Source organism: Ornithodoros turicata, chromosome 7 (genome assembly GCF_037126465.1).
Source record: "Ornithodoros turicata isolate Travis chromosome 7, ASM3712646v1, whole genome shotgun sequence".
NCBI classification, from domain to species: domain Eukaryota; kingdom Metazoa; phylum Arthropoda; class Arachnida; order Ixodida; family Argasidae; genus Ornithodoros; species Ornithodoros turicata.
The window spans coordinates 48,793,108-48,807,027 of NC_088207.1; the positions used below are offsets into that span (position 1 = coordinate 48,793,108).

A 13,920-nucleotide genomic window follows, 5' to 3' on the forward strand; every position below is an offset into this window, starting at 1 on the left:
GGTAGCGTTTTCTGAAAATGTTCTTTACGGATGTTGCAAACTCGTTTTGGGTTTGGCTGTGCTGTGCCAAGAACACGTTTTGGTTTGGCCACACTGTGCATCCTCTTTTTGTTTTGTTTTCTTTTTTGTGGGAAAAAATGGCGATATCTGTCGGTTGTGTGCGTTTGTAACAATGCGGCCGGTAATGTTGACGAGAAATAGAATTTCGTATAAACTTGGATCCCCTGGTCGTACGATGACTAAGGTTCAGTAGTACCTGGCACAAACAACACAAAGTACGCAGTTTGGGAGGATATAGCACTGTTCTTACTACACCTCGAGCACTGCCGTAAAGCAGTTGGTAAGTAAGCGGTGATTTGCAAACTTTCATTACATATTTCATGGGCACCTGTACGCTTCATCACGCCAACACATGAAATGCATTGGTTGAGCACACCCCTTTAACGTAAAACGTCTTTCCCCCATTCTTACTCGTGACTGTACGTCGCGTGACAACTTTGATCAGGAGCAATGCTTGACCAAGATTCTAGTGCCCACACGGGACCACGCATCGTATCATGCCACCGGGTTGCTGGTTTCCTGGACCGGGTTCGAACCCACAACTTTTATATCGGAACGCTAACACGCTACCAACTGTTCCGCCGAGGCCCTGGTGGTTGATATACTAGAACAAAATTATGCAAGTTATTCCGTTTTGTGAACTGAAAGCTGTCTGTAACAACAACACCTTTTCGTAAATTACATTTAATAAGCGAGAAATAGCAAGTTACAGAACAGCATGTCACAGAGGCTTACGAAGTGCAGCTTCTGAGCTGTTGCCCCACATCACCTTGCTCATATCTGATTGTGTGAATTTTTGGTGGAGAACTTCAGTCGCCCAACAAGGCAGTCAATAAGTTAGTCTATTCTTTCAGGCACGCAAATAAAGATGGAGGTTGAAATGGAAAATTTCGAGATCACAGACTGGGACATTGAGAATGAATTCAACCCAGACAGGATCAGACGAAGACCAACAAAAAACCAAAAGATTTATGGTAAAGTGAACCTCTCCTGCATGTTATCGTTGTTATGTGAACGGTGCACGCTTCCGAAAGAGATGCATTCTATATGTGATGATTACGTCTCTGTCCTGACATGAAGGAATCTGGGCGGACGATGACAGTGATGATGGCCGACCGAGCTTTCGTTCGGAGAGGAAGAAAGACTTTAGTGCTCCAATCAGCTTTGTAAGTGGTGGAATTCGAGAGGTAGGGAAGAAGGAAGAGAAGAAAGAGGAATCTGCTGATGAAGTAAGTATCTCAGAAAATTTCAACAAAATATTTGAAGCAAAACTTGAAAAAGGATAACTGTAAGGATAAAGGGATCACTGTTGGGTTTGGAAGTTGCAGAAGCGTTTCTCTTCTAGTCGTGTGAAGATGGTTATGCAATGCTTCTTTCAGCAAAAACATTTAATTTTTAAGAGAAACATGTTGTTTATATCCAGTTTTGGCTTTGTGGTGACATGAGCCTTAGTATGAGATTCCTTTCCGATGGTGCCTGGTGTTAAGACCCTCAAAAGCTCATAAAATATTGAAACCGAGCATGAGACAAAAGTGCAAATTTTACAAATTATCTGTGTCACTATAGTGTTAATTCTCACCACAAATTTGGTGCATGGACAAAATTAATTTGACTGCATGTAGCTTTGTGTGATATTACATGCTTTCCATAGCTTTCTTTTTTTCAGCAATTTCTCACAATGGCAAGATTGTGCAGCAGTATTGTGGTACACAGACATGGGACACAGGGAAACACAGAAGAGACATAAGCGTCCACTAAATATTTAACTAAAATACATTGTTATTCAGTGCAGTTATTGTCTTTTAAGTGGATTATTGAAACAGACAAAATATTGAAAGAAGCTCGGCTGGGCAACAGGTTTGGACAGGACTATGTTGCTTGTAGCACTCCACCTTGGATATGTACATCGATGCCACGTGAGCCAGGGGCGTAGGGGAGGCTTAGAGGGCTAGAGGCCCCCCAAAATGTATGTCACCCTCAATGTACAACACCATTTCTTCATGGTGGCTCAGGTTGATTCGGTACAGCGCTCAGGAAATGTGATCACCACTGATTGGCGATCACCATTTTGCCCCGTAAACGTGGGAGCAAAGACAGGGTCTTTCTCTTTCTTTTCTTTTGTGCCCCCCCCCTTCCCGTTCAATAAAAAAAATTATGGCTACACCCCTGTTGGGAGCATTGCGTGCAGACGATACAGACAGCGGACCATATTGAAGCTCCGTAAATCACTGTTTGGATGTAAAAGGTAGAAACCTCGGGACCCTCGGGTGAACGTGAGCAGTACCTGACGTATTAGAGTTATATTATGCGCCAAGGTAAATTAAAAGTTAAATGTAAACTGTACCAAATGATTTTGCACCAGTCCGATCGTTGTAAGTAAACAAAATCACGAGGGTTTCTAAGTTTGTGTCAAGTTTGTCACTGGTATTGCGCATGTTTATTCTCTGCTGGACATCTTTTTTCTTCTTCTTCTTCTTCTTCAACCTACCTCGATGAAGCATTAATTTGATTCTCAATGTGTTTACAACAACATTAGCAATCCTCCAGTGAAGACGAAATCAAGCTTCCTGTGCGCTCAAAGAAATCTGGATTTTCTGGAGCTCGAGGACGTCATACGGGCCATCCTTCGTTCAGCGGCGAGGGACAGTGAGTTTTCTTTCCATACTTTTAGTCCTGGTGCTTCCGACATTTGTTTTGTTTTTTTGTTGCAAAACATTTACGTTATTGCAAACGTTTCTCCGTTTCTCTTGCAGGAACTTTGGACACTGGGAAAAACATACGAAGGGTATTGGAGCTAAGTTACTTCTTCAGGTGTGAGATTTATTTATTGTGATGTTTGGGCTGGGAGAAGTGCGCTTTGAGCACCACAGTGGCTGCTAACACATGCTCCATCATACACCCTTGCAGGAAAGATAACATATATTGATGCTGTATTTTATAATAAGACTTAGTATTAGGCCTCCTACTGGGAATGCCTTACTTTATGCGAGCACACACACAGAATGACACCCGCTGTGTTGAGAATGGCAGCTGATAAGATGGCGCTAAAATCTATCGAGGAGCACATGACAAGTCGGGGAGGAAGCTTCTAGAACGCTGAAGCCAGTAATCATACATGCTGCTAGTTCTCCAAAAATTGTTTGGGCGGTTCTGTAATGGCCGGGGCCACAAATTAATGTTGGGTGGGTTGGCGAGGTATACTATGCCTTATGCATCCTGCTTTTACTCGTTACTTCCCAACGAGGTAAATTCCCGAGCACCTTATCTAGTTGCAGTAGTGCTGACCAAAAACAATGCAAGATCGAAAGTTAACAGGTGCTCTTTGCCTCGTTTCCTTTAGATGGGCTACAAGCCAGGCAAAGGCTTGGGGCGAGATCTCCAAGGCATCTCCGCACCCATAGAGGCTAAGCTTCGGAAAGGAAAGGGTGCCATTGGCCTCTACGGACCAGAGCACAAGACCGCACCGGCATCAACACAGCCGTCCGCTGACGATGCCGCACAGAAGGCTCAGCTGCACGACGCAAATCAGTGGAAGAAACGCAAGGCATGTTGACTTTCAAGGTGGTGTGTGTGTTACTGAAATTGATTCTAAAATGTACAACTCTTATTAGGAAGGCGAAAAGAAAATTAAATACGTCTACAAGACAATCGACGAAGTGAAGTCCGAAGGTGTCTACCGTAGGACAACGTCCGCGCCGCAGAGCAAGCTTAGCAAGGTCAAGGTTATTGATATGACTGGACCAGAACAGAGGGTGCTTTCTGGTAAGATCAATTGATATTATTGTATTGTTGAATTTTTAGTCACTGCATCTGTGGAAAGTCCCACTTGAGTGTGTCCTGGCAATGTCCGCGACAACCTCATACGCAAAATTGCTAAGCAGGAAGTAAAGATTATTTGTTCTGGAGTAAGGATTTGGAGTTATTTGGAGATGGAGGATGATAAGGAGTTTGCGAATTTGCAAATCCGAGGTTGCAGAGAAATTAATTTTTGCATCCCCTGAAGTTAGGTGCTTTATGAATGTACACGAGGAATGGAGTTTTCGTTTTCAAATTCAGCATCTGTTACATGAAACCTGTTGAACTGCACAATACCAAGACTCACATTGGCACCCATACATTCGAAAGTTCACACTAACAATGCAAGAACCAAAATTGACCCTCCAGGCTACCATGAGCTGCATCAGCAACACACAAGGCCCGAAGAAGAGGATGCGCCAGATGTCGCACGCTCCATTGGTGCAAATTTTTCCGTACCTGAACTAAGTCACAATTTAGACTTGTTGGTGGACATGACGGAGCAGCGCATCATGCAGAACGATCGTGAACTTAGACATGAAAACGATCGCTTAGTCAACATGCAACATGAGCTGGAACAGCTGGAGGAAACCACGCTTCACGAACAAAATCAAGAGGCGCGGTTAAAGGCTGTTACGACCATCTTGAAAGAGTGAGTTTTTTTTTTTTATTGTTCATTGATTATAGGTGAGCATGTGAAAAGCCTGTCTAACAGTAAGAGCAATATATCAGACAAACATTTCTTGCTTCACTTCAGGGTGGAAGAACGAACGAAGGAAGATTGTGCAGATCCATTGACGTTATCAGAATGTGCAGATCACTTCCGTTCTTTACTCGAGTCTTACTATGAAGAGTACAAGATGTTCGGACTATCGGATCTTGCCATAACTGCTATATGCCCACTAGTATGTACTCTTGGCTACTAGAATTCAGTGAAATGCGTTCAGACTTAAAAATGGCCCCACGTGCAACAGTACAGTGCCTATCTGGATAGTAGTTTGAGGGTTCCTTAAAGAAAAATATGCGCAAAAATATATACACCTTCACGTACGATCTCTAATAGCAGGATGGCTAAGGCCTGTATGTTTTGTGGTGCCTAAGCTTAGTATATACATATTTTCTAGCCCAGATATCTATGACCAAGGATTTTAATTGTTAGGGGACTGAACTTCATAGGTACATCTACAGTACTCCAATTTTCACTTCCCATGGCCATCTGGACATACAGGATATTGAAAATGAAAGTGAAGGAAATAAATTTGCTCCAGTAGTATGAATTCTAACATGAAATTATAATAATACAGAACCAGACATTGGAGATTTCACTCTGTTTCTGTTGTTTTTATGCTCTTCGCTTACCTCGTACAGAGTATGGTCTGAATTTGATTTGCTATGGACATCAAATGGTACTTGTTAAATATTAAATAACTAACTGAATTGTATTCAGTTCATTGTGTATCCCTGTTTGATTTGTATTGATTTCAAACATGCAATCCACCAGCATACAGCATATTTATGTGAAAACTTGCGTCTCCTTTGCACACAGTTTAAAAAGCACCTCGAGAAGTGGCAGCCACTAAAGAAGCCTTCTTTTGCGGTCAACGTGTTTAAAGAGTGGAAAGACATTTTAGAAGGTAGTGACGGACTCAACCGTTCTTACGCGCACCACTGTGCTGGCAATCCAGACCCTTACCACCACATTGTCTGGGAAAGTTGGATGCCTCTTGTACGACAAACTATCCTGTGAGTTCCACTACTTACAGCTATGGCTCACTAAAAATGCCTAACTCAATCTTATCGTCGTCATGATCCACAAACACTTGTGCCTCCACAGGAGCTGGTCACCGAGAAACTGTGATCCAGCGATAGAATTGCTGGAGACATGGATGCCCCTCCTCCCACCATGGATCTTTCACAATGTACTGGACCAGTTTGTGCTTCCCAGGCTGCAGCAGGAAGTGGAGGCGTGGAACCCTCTGACCGATACTGTACCCATACATTCTTGGTTGCACCCCTGGCTGCCGCTTATGGGTATGGGCCCTTGCACCCCAATTCGGTGCATCCCTATTACTGCATGGGGTAAACGCCCTAGCGCATGCACAGTGTGTAAATTATGTCAGCTTGTTTCTCCATTCACTTTCGATTCGAATTAATGAGGTTACTACTACACTGTAGATTTATAGCCTGAACCTTTTGCGAAATATTTTTTTTCTTCTAAATTCGGGGGTGTAAAAATCTGTTAAATAAACACGTGCTCTAAATTCTAGTGAATTCGGGTGAAAATCTTCCAGTATGCTAAGGTCCGGGAGAAATCCGGCTCAGTTATTCAAACTAACTGTACTGGTCTGGTACAGACGGTGATGTGCTTGCATTTGCTGCCAAACAAGTTAAGTGTGCCTTCCTACAGACATCTAAGTGAGGGCAATTTGCCGGGTAAAAATAAGGATTCACCCCAAAGAGGCAACCTTCAATTCGGGGAAGAATCGTGCTAAACCCTAAAATTTCAGAATCTATGTATATTAAGCCAATCCATGTGTGCCCTGTTTATTCTGCCGCTGACTCCCACCTCGTTTTCCCCATCTCATGCAGGTTCTAGACTGGAACCTCTGTATCCACCAATCCGAATGAAGCTTTCGAATGCGTTGACCAACTGGCATCCTTCGGATGGGTCAGCCAAACTTATTTTGGAGCCCTGGAGAAGGGTCTTTTCAGGGGGAACGCTGGAGGCTTTTGTGGTGGCAAATATTCTTCCTAAGCTAGCCGTTGCTCTGCAAGGGATGGTCATCAACCCTCATCACCAAATTCTTGGTAAGGAGAAAATTTTGATGGGTCTGTCTAGAGCCAAAAATGCAGCCTTGTGCACGAAAGAACATTGACCATCTTGAACCGCGTCATGGCTTGTGTGTGCCTATATACTCGCAGACAAAACTGCCAAATTAGGGAAGCGCAAATTATGCATGTAAATACGGTAATCGAATTCCTTTTGAGTTGCCCCTAATGTTGTATCATCATCCGCAGATGTGTGGCACTGGGTGATGGCGTGGGAAGACATGTGCCCTCCATCCAGCATGGCAACGCTCATGGAAAAGACTTTTTTCCCCCAGTGGCTACAAGTGCTGTGTACATGGCTTCAGCATAATCCAAATTACGAAGAAGTCTCAAAATGGTACCTCGGTTGGAAATCTCTGTTCTCCGAAGCACTTCTGGCAGAACCAGCTATTCGGGGTAAGTGCTGTCATTTCGCCGATAGCGTTTGTCGGTCAACAAGCTTCACCGTGGATCCTTGTATACGCTCTCAGAACAATTCAAGGCTGCCCTAGACATCATGAACCGTGCAGTATCGGGTGCGGCCCCAGTGCCAATGGGTTATCCAGCACCACCTCACCAGATACCGCCTGTCCCGGAGGTGAACTTCAATCAGAACAGAAGAGACTATGAGGTACCGCTGCACTTCCACTGTTTGCCATATGTATTGCAATTATCACGTGATATACCCCCATTGCCAAGCTTCACAGTTCCTCCTCTGGTGTATAGGGAAAGGCATGCTGGGCAACTGGCAACAAGGACGCTGCTTTAATGTAGTCCATGGCATTTGGGAACCTCGTTGGTCCCTGCAGTTTTGTCCAGTTACCACACAGGATGCTAACTCCCCCTCAGCTACTTTGTCCTTACCCTTCTCAATCTTTTTTCTTTAATATACTTCACCTATGTCCTTCAAAAGCAAATTCATTTCCTTCCATTATCAAGCAAACACTGCTTTAGCATTCTTTTGCCATCCACCCGAATTTGCTCAACAAAATATTTATTCCTTCAACATTGCCTGCCTAATTTTTTAAAAATCATCTTTCTTTTAGAAACGGAGTCATGTCTAATATCATTATTGCTTTTTTCTATCCAGGCAATGCCAGCAGTACGCAGTGCACCCTCATTTGCAAACATTCACATGAGTTTCAAGGAGCTTATAGAGCAGAAGGTAAAACAGCTTCAGTGTTTTGAGCTTAAGTTCTGAGAGAAAGGTCACGTTTTGTTACTCCTAGGCTCAAGAAAAGAACCTACTGTTCATGCCCATTCCAAACCGGTTCCAAGAGGCCAAGCAGGTGTACAGATTGGGTCGAATTATGCTCTATATCGACAGGAGCGTAATCTTCATGTTCAATGGCAAGATCTGGGTGCCAACATCCATGCAAAGTCTGTTGGACATGGCTGGGTGACAATGTGCATAAGCCTCATTTCACATACTGGGTTGTAAATAAATCACTTTCTGTAGTCACATGTTGTACTGCGCATTAACAACTCTCAGCCCTGGCCAAACTAAGCCAAAGGTTGTGTGGTACATAGTGCAAAAAGGGGGGTGATCCCTTTCTGCCCCATATTTAGTTTGTTTAGAATGCAGTCATGCTGATCAAAGTCCAACCAATCCCTGCTAACCAAACAACAGCCTTATTACCTGTTACTTCTGCAACCAATTTTTGAAACAAAGCATTGGTGAATGAGCTCTGCCTTGGGGAACTTGTCCCACAAAAACAAAATAGTATGCAAATGCTCGCTGATTCGTTTATTCGTCTGTACCAGATGTACTGTGATTCACGAAAGTTCTATAGTCTCCGTAAGGTGGTATTCTTTAGCGTGAGGATAGGAGTGGCTAACAGTTTGCTATATTCGTACCAGCACTAGCAAAGCAAAAAAAAAAGAAAAAAAAGATGTCTTTTGCACTAATCACTATATTTCATGATGCTACTGTTAACATTCCGCACTGACGATGACGACTGCCTCAAGCCCTTCGGCCAAGAGTGACACCACCACTCAACCGCTTTAAACATGCCATAGATGTTCTATTGTTCAGATTCATTCTATTCTATTGTTCTATGTTCTATTGTTCAGATCAGTACAGATCTTTACAGTACAGTCAGATTCATACAGAAGATTTAGTATCCTGGCTACCTCTTGGTGGATGCCTGAGCCATGGCAGAACAGGGCATGTGCATGATTGTCTTTTGGATGCCTATTAACTTTATCTTCCCGCTCACTCTCTAGCAGGTAAAAGTGCTCAGGAGTCCTGGTCACCAATTTTCGTATATACTAACATCTCCACTATTGTCATTTGCTCAAGGAGTCAACACCAGAGCAGTAGTTCTGTTTGTCACAAAATATTTTGTGGAAGCATCTTCCCATGGAAATGCAGTGCAACCAACCAACCAGACCAGAGTGTTACGTTCCCATAGTTCTCCATAATTAGGTTCGCTCAAAAATGAAGAAATAACTGCAGCAACAATAACCGGCTAATACACGCGACAAGATAAAACTTGCTCCATGATAAATTACTTTGCGTAGAACCCATTTTCGTGGCACGTGCGATGCAATACCTCTTGAATAAATTAACGACGAGCCACATATTAAAAATTATTTATCAGTGCTCCATGGCTTACAAGTATTCAGATCAGACCTGAAGCCCTCTTGCAAAGCTTACCAAATTAGAATCACTTGCGTCATTTACTAATGGAAGCGAGTCAAAATAACATTTCTCGTAGAAATAAAATTAAGGGCCAGTATTTTCCTATTTGCTCGAACAAGTGTAATTATCACTGGCTCGACAGTAAAGTGCTATATACAAGATGACAAGAAGTGACTTGTCCCATTTTGTGAACTTCACTCCCTGCGGAGGTTCTCCAACCGAGCCTGCAGGTCAGCATCCGCATCCGCCACTGCTGCTGCTGTTTTACCCTTCTGTGCGGCGATGGAGCCTGCAGTCTCCGGCAAATCCGTCAACTTATCCGCGAGCTGCAGACCAAGCTCGTCGAGGACTTGGGTCACGACGGCATCACTAGTGTATAAAAAGACAGGTTTGTGCGATGTAGGAATCAGTCTAGCAAAGAATCTTGGCAAAGCGATGAAAAGAGAAAAACGTGTTTTTCTTGCCTTTCCTCCTCATCCTCATCATCGCCCATTGCGTCGTCGATCGCTTCGTTCATCATCTCTTCTTTCATGTCCATGATCTCGGACTGCTTTTCGAATTCTTGCATGATTCTCTGAATTTGAGGCAAGTTCATCTGACGAAAAAAAAAACAAAAAAAAAACGAAATTGTGATTATAGGCTTAGGGGCAGTATACACAGACACTCTTGTGGTTTCAAGTTTTATGTTTTTTGAAAATCAATGGGGGTGAAAATCAGGTGTTATCTCAGGAGCTGTAAAACTGTAAAATCAGGCGATATTGGGTGGAAACGCAGATTTTAGGGTCGAAAATAGAAAAGAAAAAAAAAAGCGCTTCTCGCACCGTAGATTAACAAAAGATACGAAACAGCCATGCTGAATGTGCAGTGTTTAGTATCCAGCAATGCCCGTATTGGTGGCTGAATTGGCACATTGCCAAGTTAGTTTTCGGGTTTTACCCTGAAACTAACTATGCCCTAACTATACACAGACGACACTCGACGTTTCGTGTTTTATGTTTTTTGAAAATTGAAGGTAAAAACTGGGTTTTATCTCAGGAGCTGTAAAATAAGGTAAAATCGGACTACATTGGTACATGCCGGGTGAAAAAGCAGATTTTCAGATAGAAAAGAAAAAAGCTCGTCTCGCATTTCAGATGAACACAAGATGCCGACCACCTGTATTCAATGCACAGTGCCTAGCCTTATGCACTGCCTGCACAGGTGGCTGACCTTGTACTTTTGCAAGTTGTTTCTTTTCTTTCTTTTTTTTATTCCATGTTAGCACCATGAAGAAACTACTTTGGCAAGTTCTTTTTTCAGGTTTTATCCCGAGTGAAAATGATGCAAATTGGGGTGGGTAAAACAGGTTTTACCCTTCAACGTGAGGCACTGAGTATACACCCCCAAAACGATCCCAATACCTGAATATTTGAACTCACTTGTTTGTTCATGTTCTGCATGGCCCGAGTGACCCCTTTCATTGCTTGTGCCATGGCATTCTGCGACCTCAAAGTCTGAATCTTTAATGCCACGGCCTGTATGTTGGCCCGCATCAGGATAAATTTTTTCACTTGTCGCCGTGTGCGGACCAGGTCACGTGCCATTATCTTCACTGCGTCCTATTCACGAGACAAACAAGATTATTTCCAAGGCACGCAGCTAACTTTAAATGGCTCATTAGCTACAGGGCATGTATCGTGTGTCACAAAATCATACAGAGTTATCACAAGAGGTGAGCACAATTCACTTTGCAGAGTAGATAATGAATTGCAGACATCAAAAGTGCAGTGCCAGCATACCATTTGGTTGTCTTTTGCCATTTTCTTAATGTCTGCAATAAGTTTTTTTTCTTGCTGCTCCATCTTTGCACGTTCACGGTCGAGGTCTCTCATTGCCTTATTGAGAGCCCTCTGGTTCTGACGAAGCATTTCTTCCGGAGTCTTTCTTCTGCCGAATAACCACTCCATTTTGCGGCTGTAAAGAACGACAAAAACACTTTTACATGCATGTAAGGGAATAGGCGGAATGCGGTCCACAGGTAAACAACGTTTTTAGTCTTCTAGTGACAGCTTGGTGTGATTTCACACAATTCAAGACATATGCTTAATCTATAGGGTGTTACAGGGCGGTGTAAAAATGACAACTAAGATCCACGCAGTATTACGGCAAAAACATCATACTGCCCATATCAGTCGACTGCTAACACTTTCAACATTCCGTTCTACGAAAAAGCTAGACCTGGCGTGCCAGGTCTGTTGTCATTCACTTATGCAAACTCGATGACTATAAGGGTGGACAGGCGTTACGTTAGAACGATAGCATGCAATACTTTGCTTACATACCTTTAAAAATGAAAGGCAGGATACGGAAGCACAAAGAAGAATACGAATGTCTAGGCGCTCTTAGGACTCGCTGCCTTTCACTTTTTAATTTAAGAAGCACTGAATCTATTAGACTGTAACTACAGCTAAAGGAGTGGACGCAGAACGGGAATCACGATTGTTTCACCACCAACAGACACAACAAATCACTGGCTACTGGATAGGCTTCTTGTATTAGCAGGTCATTATCACGTGACTGTACAAGTCACTACTAGCCAAATCTCAGATGGACGAACGATGAACGGAAACTGCAGAAACTTCCCGCCAATTTTAAAATACCCGTGGCGTTGGCGAGGGTAGAAGCAAGGGACAGTGGTAAAAGCCAGCGCACAGAAGCTCAACCAACTCGGACATCGAACGCCTCAGTGTTTGGTGTTTTCCCTCCGACCCTTTCAAGTAACATTTTGGCAGGAGGAGGGGTTTAAAAAAAATGGGGGGGGGGGGGGGGTACATTCTGTAGGAGGCGTATCACTCTCGTATCTGTTGGCTAATAGGCATTTTTTTTTTTTTTTTGGGGGGGGGGGGACTGCAAGATTTTTGGGAAAATCTCACTATACTGTACCCAGGGATATTCCCAGGATTTTCGTCTCCGGAGGGGGGGGATGGGGGTTCTGTAGGGGGGGGTGGGGCCTGCACCCATATTTGCAGCTTTTTTGGCCTTTCTGGCAGACAATTTAGACGGGTGTTGCAAGATCTTTGGGGGTGTCTTAGGGGGGTGCTGGGAAAATCCCTGAACCCCAAGTTGCATTAGTACAACCCCTCATGCATCATTATTATAGTCACAAAAAGTTTATAAAGTCAGCCAGCATGGGTATTCTAGGCATGGGCTGCAGCATGCTCAAGAGGGTCACATCACCAAAAGAGCAGTGAAGTCAGTGGTTTATCCAGAATTCCAAGCACGTGGGGGGGAAGCATTATTACATGTACAGCTCCCGTCAACCCTAATAATAACATTGGAAAAAATGTGGTCTGGTTCCTGAGCGCGATTACAGCAACCCTTGGGGCAATTAAGCAATCTTAATTAAACAAAATTATTCTGTTAGTTTAACGCAATGATTTTGTTCACTTAACATTCCCCCAGGGCGGCTGTTATCGCGCTCGGAAATGAGACAGAATTTATTCCCGTGTTATTAAGGTTGACGGGAGCTGTACACCATAACAGCTCCACGTATCATTACCGATATGTCATTACAGCTGAAGGGCCTCCTCACCTGCAGGGGGTACTCATGTAAAAAAGTTAGGGGGGTGTCACCAAACACGTGTGTGTGTGTGGGGGGGGGGGGGGGGGGGGGTCTGGATAAATCACTGAGTGAAGTCACCTGCAATCCCCAGTAAGAGCCACCTTTACTGACGCACATAAGCACCACGATGTTCAACATGAAATATCCTGCCTGAAATGCAGATTATGAGTGGGATGTGATCATCACTTACACCAAAGCACCACACACAATAAATGATAAATCTAGGTGAACTGGTGACCTTGTTCTCATCCCAGTGTTTGGTTTGGTTTGGTTTGGTTTGGTATGTGCTTTTTATGTCAATGACAAGACAGTTTTGTTATGCACATTTATTCACTCTATCCAACAAGAGACAATGTTGATATCAAACAAGGAACTGAACATCTAAAACCACAGCACATCAACACTTGTAACAAAATACTGGGGGGGACAAGGACCCTCTGAGAGCAGGTAGGCCACAGGCAGAAATGGGGGAGGAACAACTGAGGAAAGTGATTCCACAAAGATATATGACTTAGCACAAAAAATGGCTACTTAACAACGAAAAAAAAAAAAAAAATCTTCACGAATGTCACACATTCTTCACTCCATCCATGAGAAGCAGAAGGCCCATAGCAAGCAAAATGGCACGTTGTCTTAACTCGATGACAGTGAGTACGCACTCATTGCAATTTGTGGGCCGTTCTTAACAACAGGAATAAAGAAGGTGGGGGGGGGGGGCGGAAATGAAAGGCGAGCGGATGGAACACGAACAGCCACGAGATGCACAATTACGTGGGCCCTTTGAAATACGACGAAGTAGAAAATCACCGGTATTCACTTCATCCAATCCCGTCACAACCAGCAAAGTCCAACGGACTATGACCCGTAGGAGGCATATAGAGAAACGTCGAGGAGGGGGGGAATGAGGTCGTGCGTTCCTCCAGATGCACAGACACGCAAATAAATTGGCGTTATTATTGCACACACTGCAACCAAGCTGCTGCTGAACCTGGGACTCCATGGCACACAGTGC

At 43.6% G+C, this 13,920-nt stretch overlaps 2 protein-coding genes across 3 annotated transcripts; one reads left to right on the top strand and one right to left on the bottom strand.

Annotated features, from left to right (window-relative positions):
- The first annotated feature begins 105 nt into the window (after positions 1-105).
- LOC135401368 (tuftelin-interacting protein 11-like) lies at positions 106-8,125 on the top strand. Of its 2 annotated transcripts, XM_064633741.1 has the most exons (16): positions 106-340; positions 915-1,034; positions 1,141-1,289; positions 2,597-2,706; positions 2,814-2,871; positions 3,401-3,608; positions 3,676-3,822; positions 4,225-4,507; positions 4,613-4,760; positions 5,402-5,598; positions 5,690-5,886; positions 6,445-6,663; positions 6,874-7,080; positions 7,155-7,294; positions 7,754-7,828; positions 7,893-8,125. In XM_064633741.1, the coding sequence occupies exons 2-16, from the start codon at positions 929-931 to the stop codon at positions 8,064-8,066; spliced, it is 2,418 nt and encodes an 805-aa protein (XP_064489811.1). In that variant the 5' UTR covers positions 106-340; positions 915-928; the 3' UTR covers positions 8,067-8,125. The 2 variants fall into 2 exon arrangements, with proteins under 2 accessions (XP_064489811.1, XP_064489812.1); XM_064633742.1 differs by lacking the exons at positions 106-340; positions 915-1,034 and having other exon boundaries at positions 1,173-1,289; positions 2,814-2,845.
- A 1,117-nt stretch (positions 8,126-9,242) lies between these two features.
- Positions 9,243-11,816, bottom strand: LOC135401369 (charged multivesicular body protein 2a-like). The gene is made up of 5 exons (XM_064633743.1): positions 11,629-11,816; positions 11,086-11,260; positions 10,726-10,905; positions 9,772-9,902; positions 9,243-9,676 (listed from the first exon to the last, which is right to left on the bottom strand). Exons 2-5 carry the CDS (start codon positions 11,251-11,253, stop codon positions 9,502-9,504), a joined length of 654 nt encoding a protein of 217 aa, XP_064489813.1. The 5' UTR covers positions 11,254-11,260; positions 11,629-11,816; the 3' UTR covers positions 9,243-9,501.
- Between the last annotated feature and the right edge of the window lie 2,104 nt (positions 11,817-13,920).